This window comes from Aplidium turbinatum, chromosome 10, assembly GCF_918807975.1.
Source record: "Aplidium turbinatum chromosome 10, kaAplTurb1.1, whole genome shotgun sequence".
Taxonomy (NCBI): domain Eukaryota; kingdom Metazoa; phylum Chordata; class Ascidiacea; order Aplousobranchia; family Polyclinidae; genus Aplidium; species Aplidium turbinatum.
Window position 1 is genome coordinate 480,549 of NC_137481.1, and position 15,239 is coordinate 495,787.

Consider the following 15,239-nt stretch of genomic DNA (forward strand, 5'->3'; position numbering starts at 1 on the left):
TGTAAGCCTGGATACAACATTAAACATAAGAAATTTTAATTAAAAATTTTTGTCTGAAACAATAAATTTTAGTGTCAATAAAAACTTTATGAAATACTGATTAACATAAAACAAACCTCATTGCGATATCTCATCATTTCATTTTTTAATAATTTTTTTAAATTGTAAAGAGACTTTATGGACACCCTGTAGCTTATTTCTTTTCTCTGGTTATTCAGGCTGATATTTCGGTAATTTATTAGCGCAATTATCGAACCGCAAGTTCAGATGACAAAACGAGCTACACATTTTTACTACAATTTCAGCCACAAAACTAGAAATAAAATCTCCAGAAAAGCAATCCTTTAATTCGGCGATCACTTTGATTATTTATTTGCTGCAAATTTATTCAACTGATCTCATGGAATCATCTTTGAAATGCAAAAGATGCCTTGAGGCAAGTAAAGTTGGTATCTTGTTTATGAAGCCATGCCTAGTTCTACCAGCAGCTCATGGCACAATTCTGAGTATGATCAGCATTCTTGATGATGCTTTCGTTGAAGCGAAATTGACTTGTTTTCATGTATTTAATATGAACGGTAGCCTACTGCTAAATTGCATTTATCAAATGCTGGCTTTTTTCGCAGCTTTGTTTGGCTGTGCTCTGAAGCAAGAATCAAATCATAGTTGACGAGGTTTAAAAAGTATTAGCTTGTGAGGCAAGTGAGTAGGCTAGCCTACCAGTAACCTATAGGCTATTCTATTTTTTCTGTTACTCTAACTAAACTATCAACTTAGAGCTAGCGATATCGCCTGCTATCAAACGTAGCAAATCGGAATCCAGTCAAATTGAAGCTTCGGGCAAACGTTGACATGGCCTGTGTATAGGCCGTAAACCAATACAGAAAACAATTTATTCGGTGAAGGCACAAAGTGGCAAATTTTAACAGTTATGAAACCCCGATGAAAAGTCAATTATTCATTACTAGCTATCATTTATTTGCGTTAGACAAGAATGTCCATATTCGAATAAACAACAAAAAAGATGCACAAATAATTAAATGAATGGCATACAGTTGCATATACACAGCAACTGCACAAAAGTTGCCAGAAGACGTTTCTCCATGATGGCAAAACTAGCACAAGTTTTGCAGTTTTGTTTTGTCTAAAGTGCTTATCTGTCGTCAGCTGCATGTAACATTGCCTGATTCTTCCTTTTCCAACAACATACCTTTGTGAAACAGGCTTTTCAAGCTTGTTGGTGAACTGAACAAACACTGAACAAACTGTTGTGTTGATTTGTTGTGTTGTTTATTTATTTATTGAGAAGTCAAATTTAATATATAGCCTAGTAGCCTACTAGTTAGCTCCAAAAGTGCAGTGAAGGAGGATCAACCCAACTAACTTTATCCTTGGGGTCACCGGAACTTGGCAAATGTTATAAAAGGGTCACGGCACCAAAAAGGTTGGGAACCGCTGCCCTGAACCAAGTTGTGAAATCTTCAACTATTCAAAAGTGACCATAATGCTGTTTCTCAGGGTAGCCAGTCGCGGCTCGTCCTAATCGACTGCAGCCTATCCTCATCGAATTGGTGAAAGCAAATGTAACGTAAAACAATGTAAAACATTTTTGCAGCATATCCAAACTAGCCAGGAGCCGCCACTGAGAGCAGCCATAAAAAGCTTAGGCGGAGTAGCGCAGCCAATAGTTTGCAACCGGGAAAGGGGTTCTAGTGTTATATTTGAAGAGAAAGACCAAATTCTTTTTTTGGGGACGATTAATACAATTTTCATTTAAAAGTAGGCTATTACTGTAAAGAGTTTTTATTATTTTTTCTGTAAATAATCGAAAACTGATCCTTTAGTTATTAGGGTACAGAAAACTATGAAAGTTTGTTTTCCAACTAGATCTATTCATGATGCAAGTAAATTAAAAAGTCTTCAGTTACTCCTAAAAGACATCTTTGCTTGCAAAGAAACTTCATCCTTAACAAGGGTGCAGTTTGTTTCAACATTGTTGTAGCTGTAGTAGCCTATGACACAACAGTAGCCAGATGACAACTAAAAACGTTCACATGGCATTGATGGCTAGTCCCGTTAGCTCAGTCAGTGCCGGTCTTAGGGTATTTCGGGCCCTGTGCGGAATATGCTTTGCGGGCCCCAATGACAATGTCCAATTCAGTAGCGTAGCTAGGTATTTTGAAAGGGGAGGGAGTGGTTTGATAAATCTAGCGGTGGGGATCTGGGGGGCCTCCCCCAGAAAATTTTGAAAAATTACTTTGAATTTGGGGCATTCTGAGAGCATGTTCAAAATTTGGATATGAATATTACTGTAAAATGGTGCTGTCCGCTGGCATAGCAAAAAAAATAAGATCATGCATTCTTTGGCATTTTTCAGAAATAAAGTCATGTTGAGTCTGGATGCAACTTATTTCGTCTCCTGAAAAATTCGTACCCCGATTTCGTACCCTGAAATCGGAGTAACAAAATCAAATTTCGACCTATTTGTCTCCTGAAAAGATCGAGAGAAATTTGAAATGTTTGCGGCAACTCCGATCAGCGACTTCGGCTATGTTGTTTCTTTTCCTTGATCTTTTCAGGGGACGAAATAGGTTGCACCCGTTGAGTCTCTATGTTTTCTTGTTGCTAATTCCTTTGTTGAATTCACTTGTTGAATTTTTCCATCGGAAATGACAAAGTTAGCCTACTGCATTTTCTAAGTAAATTGCGGGCCCCCGAATTTGCGGGCCCTGTGCGATCGCACGGTTTGCACACCCCAAAGACCGGCATTGGCTCAGTGGTTAAGTGCCTGTATCAAGGTCAAATGATGTTGGTTCGATTCTGGTGGTGTGCGTTTAAGCAACGCATTTCAGGACTGCTCTCCATTCAGCGGCACCAAGTGAATGGAATAATTCCCCGGGAATAAAACTTCAACAATCGGAAAACTTTCCTCTGCCAATTTCGGTGACCGGCCCTGTGTAAAAAACCTCTACAAGTATGCGAAACTACCAGGAATAACCTATTAGGGCTTTGTCAGTTAGAGGATAAAGATTGAAAAACAAACCACACCAAATGGAGGTCAGAAAAAACCAACACGTGACCGCTACGTGTTTAAATTAGTGTTGCCAAGCTTCATAAATCCGTTTGTAGTCATATTTTTGTAACGTAAAAATGTCTTCATTTTCTAGATAGCCATCAGTAGGTTACCTTATGATTTTAGAGTATTATTGTTACCATGTGGGAACTAATGATTGTATGGTTCGCTTTTGCTTGGGGTAAGTTGTGGCAACATTGTCTCATTTAACAAAAAAATTCGATTTCGTGATAAAGATTTGGATTAAACAGACAAGTCATTGAAAATTTTAAAGCTTTGTTAGGGCAAACTACTTGATCTTAGTTCGATTCTTTGACAAAAAAATCCTGCGTTGTGACGTATTTGTTACACTTGATTTTTAAAACAAATTTATTGTGGGAAAGTGAATCCCCGTTGCATGGAAAATGTTTTGAATGTCACATATTTAGTGAAAACAAATTAATTGACTTCACCTCTGACTATGCCATAATAATGACGTCACAATGTAGTAGGATTGTCTGATTCCCAAAGTTGCCCTGTTCGAGATCTGTCGCGGCTTGAAGAGGGCAGAGAGTGCGAGAAGAGATGCAGGACGACAGCCGAATGCCGAGGATCGCGTAAAAGATGTCTGTGTGACGATATCTGTGGACTCTCTTGCTACAATCCAGGTTCAATATCTTTGGCTTATTTGTCTTTGTGGAATTAATTTAATTGAGATTGAAGTTGTTCACATAAATTTTAGTTTCATCGTTTGTCGTCAGAGCACTAGTGGTATAGATTTCAATATTGAAGTTTAGGTTTCGTCACTGATCTATGTTCTCGAGGCCTCATTTGGTTTCAAGCCCTACTCGAAGTTATAGCATGACGTGAAACGCGCCATTTGAAGCAATGTTTCCTTAGATCAGTATTTGTTTATATTAGAACGGGACTGTTCGGCCTGGTTTGAAAAATCATGTTTGCAATTTTAATATGAAAGAAAATATACAACAAACACAAGTCACACGTCGTAACAAACACAGTCAACATGATTCAGTAGACAACAACTTATTTCGGCTACTAGGCTTCATACCGTCAATATTGAATAAAAAACAAACTCATGCGACATCGGATGAATAAGTGCGGGATATGTAGCTTGATCGGTAACTTTGCAACTGCGCGGTAACTTGACAACAACAGTTCGAAAGCAGAATGTCAGTCACTGTCCATTCTTGCAAACTCAGCATCAGAATTTGATTCATAAGTTTAATTGCCCAAAGACAATGAATGAGCAGTTGTGGCTCGTCATAAATTATTTCCATAATTCTAATTCTTATTGATGTTTTATTCTAATGCATTATAAGAAACATAAATTGTTTTTCCCATAGTCGCCACCTGTCGGCCTGCGCTGACCGATATTCCCAACGGAAGAGTGGAAGGAGGACGAATCATTGGCAACGTGGCCACTTATTCTTGTGATGAAGGATATTTGATGAGGGGGAACAATCAGAGACGTTGCAGAGCCGATAGGAAGTGGTCTGGAGAGGAACCGGAATGCTACGGTTGGAAACATTCGGTTCAAAACTAAACAGCTTCTTTTAAAATGCGTCATTGGTCATGAAACTATTCTCGGACTGAAAAAGCTTCTTTGAGAGCTTAATCCTGGCAATTTCGCATCCTGGCAACTTCGCATCCTGGCAACTTCGCATCCTGGCAATTTCGCATCCTGGCAACTTCGCATACTTGTAGCGGCTTTAAAGTTTTAAACCACTGAAGTTCCCACTTGTTGAAGTGTTGTGTGCAAATTATTCAATTCAATAGGTTTTGCATTCAGGCAAACGTAGATACTCTTGTGTTGATATAAACATTGACTCTCAGCATCATCAGGTCACATGCTTTCTACAAGCAAAAGATATTTTATTTGTATACCAGTCTACAAAAATGAATAGAAAGCTATGGCACGGACGTATTGCACACAAACAATGTCTACAAAGCCGCGCTATAAAGGAAAAGCAAATTTACAGAAGTGCTCACGTCTTTATTTGCGTCTGCATTGAACTTCAGCAACTAAAGAAACCAAATTGTTGGTAAAACATAAAAGTCAACAACTGCTAACTCTGCCCCCCTGACAAGGCACTGTCCAGTGTCCACGGCTTTCGTTGCTCATGTGTCAATGATGTTTAACGTTTCAGCCACACGCTGCCGAGATCCAGAGCTTTCAAATGTGGTCAAGGTAAGGGTGTATCGTAACCATAGCAACGGATCAAGAACGCTGGTATCTCCTCCTTATGGTCATGAAGATGAGTTGGAATATGCTTGCGAAGTCGGATTTAAAAACAGACATCCAGGGATGAGACATATCTGTCACGATAGGACAGGTTGGACCGGAGGGGAGATCTTATGCACGCGTGAGCAACGTTCCTCTTGCAGCCTATTAACTTGTTAAGCAGGTATTTAGTGAATGAAGAATAAAGTGATATCTTTCCAAGTGATAATAGCCTCCTACAACATAGATGCAACAATTCTTTTATGAACGATGTGAATGCTTAATCAATTAAACACTTTTGAATATGTTGTTCCTGAATCCCGAACCTGTTGTTTCTAGCTTGCATAACAATGTGAACTGTCTGTGTCTTGCTTAGGCAGCTGTCAGACATACGACGACTCCAAAGTACATGAGAGTGGCATGACTTGTGGAAGGGAATGCTTCACGGACAGGAACTGCCTTGGACTCTTGTGTCTGTGCGACGGCCCGTGCGGGCGACGCTGTGTGGACCCAGGTGGGTTAACGGGGGTAGACCCAGGTGGGTTAAAAAGGGTGGACTTGTTGATGTTTTCACACATAGACCTACATTTTTTTTATCTTGATTGAAGTCCAACAACTAATTTAGAGCTCACATTTTTTTATGACAAATTGTTTGAGATATGGAAACAACAAAATGTCTTTTGATGATGATTGTCACTTTTAAATGCATTGCCACGCACAGGTTTGTACCAGGGAGCATGAATAATTTTATTGGATACAACTTTGTTGTAATCTTTTTGATTTTATAAAAACGTTCGCAAGGAGATTGCCCAATTATTGATTTCTTTGCCGCTCTTTCTTTGTTGCCATGGACAGATAATTGATAAGACTGAATCGCATAATGCAAAAATTGCAAGAGGAGCGGAACACCTGAAATTTAACAGACATCAACAAACACAATTCAATCAAAGACCACATTTATGACTGCAGCATTTGTTGTAACATCAAATTTACATTGGATTCATTCAAAATAATTCGAAACTGTCAATCAGAGTTTGAAACTAAAATTCACGAGGCACTCCAAATAAAGCAGCACAACCCTAAGCTCAACAAGCAATTATTCGTTGGAGAGGCATCTTTGATGTTAATTTTGTACTAAATCATGTTTGTTTTATGTTGTTTAGTGGTTTTCCTTTATTTTCTTACCGCTCACTATCTTGTCTTGTGATCACACTCCCGCACCTTTTGTGTTTGTTCTTCAGTTGTGTTTGTACGTAGCTCTGTGCAGATTGTAAGTAATTTTATCTTTTTGGTTGGTCTAAAAACTTAATCGTAAAAGTTCTGACCCACCGAAACAACAAACGTTGATCCACACTTGATGACGTCACACAGACAAACAAGTTTCAATTGATTGACTTTTCAGATATCGACTGTGGCCTGGCTCCGTTAGCAAGGAATGCTGAAGTCAATGTAACTGGGGAAGGATTCCATAGGCGGGCGCATTATACTTGCTCGGGAGGATACTACAGGGAATCTGGGTCTCCAACAAGGAAATGCACAGGAGGAGGGACATGGGATGGAGAGCCAATCAACTGTCAAAGTTAGTGGCAACATCTTGATCTTGATGTCGACAAACAAGCAAACTGTTCAAAAAATCGAGTTAAAGCAAATTGTCAACGCAAACTCAAAATAATAATAAATTTAATACATTACCCAATTGCCAGCAAGAAAATTATTTTTTCTGTTGTGTTATGCTTTGATCTTCAGCCATTTCATGGTTACCCCAGATCCAAAGCAATTTTCAAACGAGGGTGTCCAAATCCACAAAATGCTTATTTTTTGTGGAGCACGCTATGGATCCTCAGCATTCACTGCTATCTCTAACGAGAACGTGAAAGAAGGAAGTCAGTTGCACAATTCGCTTCAAACGAAGCATAAAGAATATTTTGAAACGGGGTTCCTGGGCGTTCAAAACTCTTCTTAGCTTACAAGCCTCGTCATCACCTGCCAACCTGAAAGTGACCTGTTTGTTTATCGAGCAAATTTTATGAATTCTTTTTTTTTAGATATCAAATGTGGTGACCCTTACCCATCGATGCGAGCCATGGGGGGCCGAGTTGTCAGCGGGTCGTCAATTCGTTATTTGGTGGGGCACAGAATAACCCTTGCTTGCAACAATCATCATCGGCTTCTGGGAGATCGAAGAAGAACTTGCATGGAAAATGGACAATGGAGTGGAAGACCTACTGTTTGTGACGTCATTGGTGAGCAAACAAATGAAGAATGCCCCCTAGCATCATAAGATTAATTTGGAGGCAAGAAGGTCAACGCCCAGATAGTTTACAAAATGCATGCGCTAGCACTGAGATATTTGAATTTTTACGTCATGTCAATAATATTAAACTTGTAACTTATAAATTGAGGCTGTCGTGATTGTTTATTGTTGCAGAAGCATTATTTCCGATACCTTTGTATTATCTCTTGGTACAAATCATCAGTTACTCGCACGACGCCGAGTCGCCGACGTATGAAACCCACATCATGTGTCAGCATCATGAGACCCGCATCATAAGACACGCATCATGAATCAGCATCATGAGACCCGCATCATGAGACACGCATCATGAGTCAGCATCATGAGACACGCATCATGAGTCAGCATCATAAGACCCGCATCATGAGTCAACTTATATGTTATCACAATCATTTTAAAATGTCTAACCCGATAACTTAGCTGGTTAAGCGGCCGACTTTGTGCACAAAGAAGGTCCAAGATCAAGTGGCCCTGGTTCGACTTTCTGGGTGTGCGTGTGCAATCGGAAACTTCACTCTGCCAATCTCGATAACTGGCCATGCGTCAAAAGCCTCTACAAGCATGCGAAATGTAGCGCCCGAGCACTCTTTCTGACGTCACGCGCGCTGGAATCCACTTGATTTGTACAAATACCGCGGGCTTTTAGCGCAATCCTGCGTCTCCCTTAGAAATCTAGGGAATTCTAAGCAATGATATTTTGCAAGAAAGCCTAATCGCATTCTGACTAGTGCTTCATGGACACGTAGATTTACCGTCATGTTACATTGTATGGTTGTGTACAGCGTTTGCAATGCTCACAGTAGCGCTTTCCCAATCAAGACTAGGATCCTTCTTAAGCAACTATAACCATGATTCCTGACTCACTTTTGTTACTTAGTCTGACAACGGTATTCAGTTTTATTCAATATTACTCAGGAGAATTCTTAATTTCTGAAGTCAAGCTAACCATGTAGGACGATAGCGCATTGAACCGAGTTCTGGTGGTGGAATCGTTAGTTGTTCTGATGTTTTCATTTGGTGTTCTTGTTGGATTCTGTCATTCAGCGCTACTCAGTTAAAATAAGTCAATAAACGACGCTACACAAAACTACCAGGAATAATCTATCAAGGCTTTCTCAGTCCGAGGATAAAGATCCAAGACCAACCAAAACTTCCTTGAAATTTTGGCCATCGCATGAAACCTGATGCAGCCTCCTGTGTCGAAACGATTTTCCATATTTCACATTCATTAATTTTGTCTGCACATCAGCAATGGAATAAAAATGCAACAAACATTCTAAAATGCATCAGTGAAACAACATGAGGTCATAGAGGAACAAAATTAAGAACTAATATTTTACTTTCATTGGGTTGCAAAAAGGAAATGATTTGATGATTTTGCATCGATTTTCACAGCATTTTTATCAAGTTGCCATTATTTTGCTAGACCAACGCGCTCGATGTCGTCATCCAGGCATTCCAATAAACGGAAATATTCTTATTAATGGAGGATTCCACATCAATGCCACCGTCACTTTCCGATGCACAGATGGTTACTCCTTGATTGGAGAGAAGATACAAGAATGTCTTTATCACAGACAATGGAGTGGCAAGGGAGCACCAAAGTGCATCAGTAAGATCGACAAAACATTTCATCATTATTACAACACGACAATTTGAGTAAAGTTTATTATTATCTATGTACCATTTATATGTACACCTCATCTACCATTCATATGTTTACCTCATTTATCATTCATATGTTTACCTCATTTACCATCCATATGTTTATCTCATTTACCATCCATATGTATGCCTCATCTACCGTTCATATGTTTACCTCATTTACCATCCATATGTTTATCTCATTTACCATCCATATGTTTACCTCATTTACCATCCATATGTTTATCTCATTTACCATCCATATGTTTACCTCATCTACCATTCATATGTTTACCTCATCTACCATTCATATGTTTACCTCATTTACCATCCATATGTTTACCTCATTTACCATCCATATGTTTATCTCATTTACCATCCATATGTACGCCTCATCTACCGTCCATATGTTTACCTCATTTACCATCCATATGTTTATCTCATTTACCATCCATATGTTTACCTCATTTACCATCCATATGTACGCCTCATCTACCATCCATATGTACACCTCATCTACCATTCATATGTTTACCTCATCTACCATTCATATGTTTATCTCATTTACCATCCATATGTTTACCTCATTTACCATCCATATGTTTATCTCATTTACCATCCATATGTACGCCTCATCTACCGTCCATATGTTTACCTCATTTACCATCCATATGTTTATCTCATTTACCATCCATATGTTTACCTCATTTACCATCCATATGTACGCCTCATCTACCATCCATATGTACACTTCATTTACCATCCATACGTTTACCTCATTTACCATCCATATGTATGCCTCATTTACCATCCATATGTACATCTCATTTACCATCCATATGTACACCTCATCTACCATCCATATGTACGCCTCATTTACCATATCCATATGTACGCCTCATTTACCATCCATATGTTTACCTCATTTACCATCCATATGTACATCTCATTTACCATCCATATGCATACCTCATTTACCATCCATATGTACGCCTCATTTACCATCCATATGTACGCCTCATTTACCATCCATATGTATGCCTCATTTACCATCCATATGTACGCCTCATTTACCATCCATATGTACGCCTCATTTACCATCCATATGTACACTTCATTTACCATCCATATGCATACCTCATTTACCATCCATATGTACGCCTCATTTACCATCCATATGTACGCCTCATTTACCATCCATATGTACGCCTCATTTACCATCCATATGTACATCTCATTTACCATCCATATGTACGCCTCATTTACCATCTATATGTACGCCTCATTTACCATCCATATGTTTACCTCATTTACCATCCATATGTACGCCTCATTTACCATCCATATGTTTACCTCATTTACCATCCATATGTATTCCTCATCTACCATTCATATGTACATCTCATTTACCATCCATATGTACTCCTCATCTACCATTCATATGTTTACCTCATTTATCATCCACATGTACGCCTCATCTACCATCCATATGTACGCCTCATCTACCATCAATATGTACGCCTCATCTACCATCCATATGTACACCTCATCTACCATCCATATGTACTCCTCATCTACCATCAATATGTACACCTCATCTACCATCAATATGCATACCTTATTTACCATCAATATGTACACCTCATCTTAGTCATCTAGCATGCACATCCATATGAAACTCGGCGCTGAAACGAAGCAAATGTTGTTGGAATCTTTACTCAAAAGCAAAGTTGGAAAACGTTTGCTTCAGTGAAATCGTTGCTTGTGCATGTGGTGATGCCAAGTTTGTGTTTATGCACCAAGCAGTGCTTGCTTCCTTTGATAGATCCAAAATATCCTAACGAGGAGGAATCTTTTAACAATCAGCTGTTGCTTCTCTCTTCCCTCAACGTTTCAACAGAGTTCAACGAGGTTCATTTCGTCATTGATGTTTCTCGTAACGTCAGTGATGACGTATTAGTTTCGTCACTAAGATTTTCCAAAGCTCTCGCTCAACAAGTAAGAAATATGTTTGTTTGAAACTTCATTGTTTTCAGCGAATTTACAAACGACCAAACAAGATTCGCTGATTCAACGATCTGATTTGTAAATCTCTGGAGTTATCTCAGAACATAATGCGACGAATGAAGTGTATGGGAATGTATGTAGTTTGTAGATTGGTGAAGCCCGTAATGACGACTGTGGACCTCTTCTTTTGACTTTCTGTAAAATCATGAACTGTTTAAGAGTTTAGAATTGACAATGTTAGGGCAATATTTGTGATGCTCGGAGGTAATGCTATCAAAGCACAAAAAGCCGTATTGACAGTTTAACCGACATCGCAACTCTACACTTCCTTGCATTGTTGAAACAAGGTCTGTTCTTCCAGCTGAGTCGAGGTGGACAGATTGCTTCTTCTATTGTTGTATTTGCTTCCACCGCCAACCAAGTGCTTCCACTTCAAAAAACAAAATTACTGGAAGTTACAACAACCCTCAGGTCCATCATGTTCGACAGAGGTGGGTGCAACATGGGATCGAGATGGGAGCATCTTCCGGTGAACTCATGACGTTTATTCTCATCCGATTCTTTTTTAGAACGATATCGCGCAATTGTTGGAACAGGAAGGAACACTAACAATGCGCTCAATACTTTGCATGAAATTCTTCGAGCGTCTTTTGCCGCGGACGAGATGAAACGGAGTTTGGTCTCTTTGCACGTGCATGGTAAGAGTTCAGTATTTTTTATTAAAAATGGATGGAGAATCAGCAGAGCCCTATTTATGACATATGCATTTCGCTCTACTTTACTACATAACGTTATTAAAGTTGTACTTTAAGGTTTCTAAAAAACTTTTTCTTCACATGAGGTCATCACACCGAAGGGGAAACCCCTCAAGCAGCCATCGAAAACATCCAGTCTTCTTACGACAACAATCAGTTAGAGGTGACGTGCATTGATGACGATGATATTGATCACGTGCATTTATGACGCAGAATATTGATCACGTGCATTTATGACGCAGAATATTGTGTTAATAAGTTTTACAATGTTTACCTAGAAATAAATTTCACTTCTTCGGAACAACAACTTTTTTGGATTTGCTGACAAAGGTTAAGCGAACTTCTGGTTCTGGTTAATAAGTTGAGTACGGTTAATCAGTTGAGTCCGGTTAATCAGTTGAGTCCGGTTAATCAGTTGAGTCCGGTTAATCAGTTGATCGCATATTGCGTCAGTTGATCGCATATTGCGTCAGTTGATTGCATATTGCGTCAGTTGATCGCATATCGCGTCAGTTGATTGCATGTTGCGTGCTCATGTCTGTTTTGCCAATATCTGCTGTGCTCAGCCCATAGCCGCCGAATGTAACTCCTTGTGAGTTGGTGTCCATGCTTAATCATTATATCCCAGCCGCATGATTGCGCAGGTGTTCGTCGTGGTATATGGGAACGAGCTGAGGGACAACAGAACTTACAATGAACTCTTCCGCCTCTCACTGCCTTTCAAGAAATTTTTCCCCAATCCAGACAGTTCAACAATTTTTTCCAACTTACCTTCCGAATCAAAATGTATGTATTTTGCTGTCACGTGTTTACAGCAAGTTTCCTGAAGTTTTAAGCTCATGAAGTTTTGTGTGAAGTCAATGCTCACATTTCTTGTGACTGCGACAAGCTGTAGCTGCAGTTTGATCTGACCATGCTATGCCTTGCCGTATTTACGGGAGTGCAAGAGTTCAAATCATTTTTTAAAACTGTTACGGCTATATTTCATTGCTTTTTCATAGCATTTTGACCTGTTTTCTATATTTTTCATCATCGCTTTTTTGTTTTAACTAACATTAGAAAAGAGGTATTTTTACGAGTGTTACAATTTTTTTATTGCGACTACGTCACAGGAAGCTTAATTTAAACAAAATCAAGTTGGAAGGAAGTGTTTTGCAAAGAAAGAAAAGTTTGTTTCTTTGCGTAATGTTTTGGTTTTGAACATTCTTGAGTTCTGCAGCCACGACAGGGTCACGCAGTTTAAATTTTACATCGCATTCGGCGAGCTGACATCTTTATACTTTTGTTTTAGTTTCAAACATACAATAGAATCTGGCAACACTGTTTGGATTTCCAAGCGAAGCCAAACTATGACAAAGATGTTCCAATGATGAGTGTAACTGTCTAGTGTTCATCATAATCGGTCTAGTGTTCACGAACAATTTATTGTTTCCGAACTACAGAGTTTACATTTGCCCACAAACGTACCTGGCTTCAGCGTAAAAATTTCTTGTACTGTAATTTTGCTTTTGCGCTTTTGTTCGTTTGTTTTGATGAAATACTAAATTCGCCCATCGCCCCCACAGTGGATTATTTGTGATATTGTTTCTGTACATAAATTAATTCTTTAGTTGGAAAATCTTGATCAACAATATGCAGTATCCCCACTAGGTCTATCTGTACTCTGTTGACAACTATAGTTAAATTTCAATGGTTGTAAAAGGACGACACTAAACTAAAGTAACTTTTCAGTAAAAATTTGAAAAAAAAAACAGTTCAATTCAATTAAGTTTCTTAAAGCAGATTTGTGTACAACGAGGGTTTATAATGAAGATGACTCGTTTAAGTTTCATCATTTCTGTGGTTGGTTGAAGCTTGTGATTGCGGGGAGGCCGGTGATGTAAGAAGCGCCAAGCAACAGGCTCGAGCCGGACGAGTTGTAGACGGCTACAGGGCCAAAGAGCGCGCATGGCCCTGGTATGTGGCATTCAGCTATCGCATGCCCAACCGTCCTGTGAGAGAGGTGAGTATGTCTTGTACTCTTTTTATGGATGATTTTATGTTTTTCAACACAACGAAAGTCAGTTCATAACTTTACAGTGCTTGGCTGACGTCATTGTGTCAAGGAGAAGTTCGCGTATCAAGCTGCGAAATTCTTTTCCGCAGCGTCTCAGACGAAGCTTTTCCATTCTGATTTTTTTAAATGTTAAAATGTTTTTCAGCCTCATAATTTCGATATCTGATTATTGTTGTGTGGCAGGCGTACAGGCTGATTGATGTTGTGTGGCAGGCTTACAGGCTGATTGATGTTGTGTGGCAGGCGTACACGCTGATCATAGGAGGTGGCTCCGTGATCAACACACGATGGGTTCTCTCTGCTGCTCACGTTTTCAAACCAACTTCAAGATCACCTGTTACGTCACGTAACGTCATAATGACTTTTGGTAAGCGTCGTCTTCGTTGTTTATCTGACACGTTTTCAGAAAAACATTTCTTTGATCAAATTACTTTCTATCCATCAACATATTTTCCTTTTATCAAAATAATTTTAAGTGAAATAATAAAGACTCGTCACGGATGAATTGATTTGAAGCAAATCACGACAAACATTTCTAGAAGAAAATTATTATGAAAAATAGGATCATTCACTTCCAAACATGACACTTCAGTTGATTCTGTAATTGCAATAAATAGAGTGTGGTGAGGTCATCGTAAGAAACAATTTGTAGACAGTTATTGCTTGAAACATATAATGATATAATGATAAAGAGCAGAAGACTTATACAAATTACAGTTGTTTAATATCCGATGAGCTTTCAAATGAAAGTTTACTATTTTTAAAATCCATCGAATTGAAGAGACGTCGAGAACCGAGCGACTTTATAAATCGCGCCTTTTGCAGTTGGTGGAAACTTTGCTTAAACAATCTCTATGTTTATATTGACAAATTGTGAAATTTTATCTTCCATTTAACTGAAGCCTAGATGAACCACATCTACAAACTTATAGAAGTTCAATGACGTCATCATGTTTTAAGATCGATGAAAGCCATAACTGGCTTTTTTTATAAATGCCACATCTTTATTATTATCGGTTTCATAAATTTCTGCATTATAAAAAAAATACTTTAACGGCCTTAAAGATATCGACGATGTGTCTGTGTTCTTCAAGGCTTGACGTCAAGGCCGGACCAAAACGTCTCTTTATCTCGTCACGCAAGAGTATTCGGAACCGAAGAAATCCGAATTCATCCGAGATATTTTGTGT

At 38.9% G+C, this 15,239-nt stretch overlaps 1 protein-coding gene across 1 annotated transcript; it reads left to right on the plus strand.

Moving 5' to 3' along the window:
• The first annotated feature begins 3,214 nt into the window (after positions 1 to 3,214).
• LOC145778315 (protein lev-9-like) lies at positions 3,215 to 9,246 on the plus strand. Its single transcript, XM_082589777.1, has 7 exons — positions 3,215 to 3,254; positions 4,417 to 4,590; positions 5,221 to 5,406; positions 5,671 to 5,808; positions 6,697 to 6,873; positions 7,340 to 7,537; positions 9,014 to 9,246. The coding sequence occupies exons 1-7, from the start codon at positions 3,215 to 3,217 to the stop codon at positions 9,244 to 9,246; spliced, it is 1,146 nt and encodes a 381-aa protein (XP_082445903.1).
• The last annotated feature ends 5,993 nt before the right edge of the window (positions 9,247 to 15,239 follow it).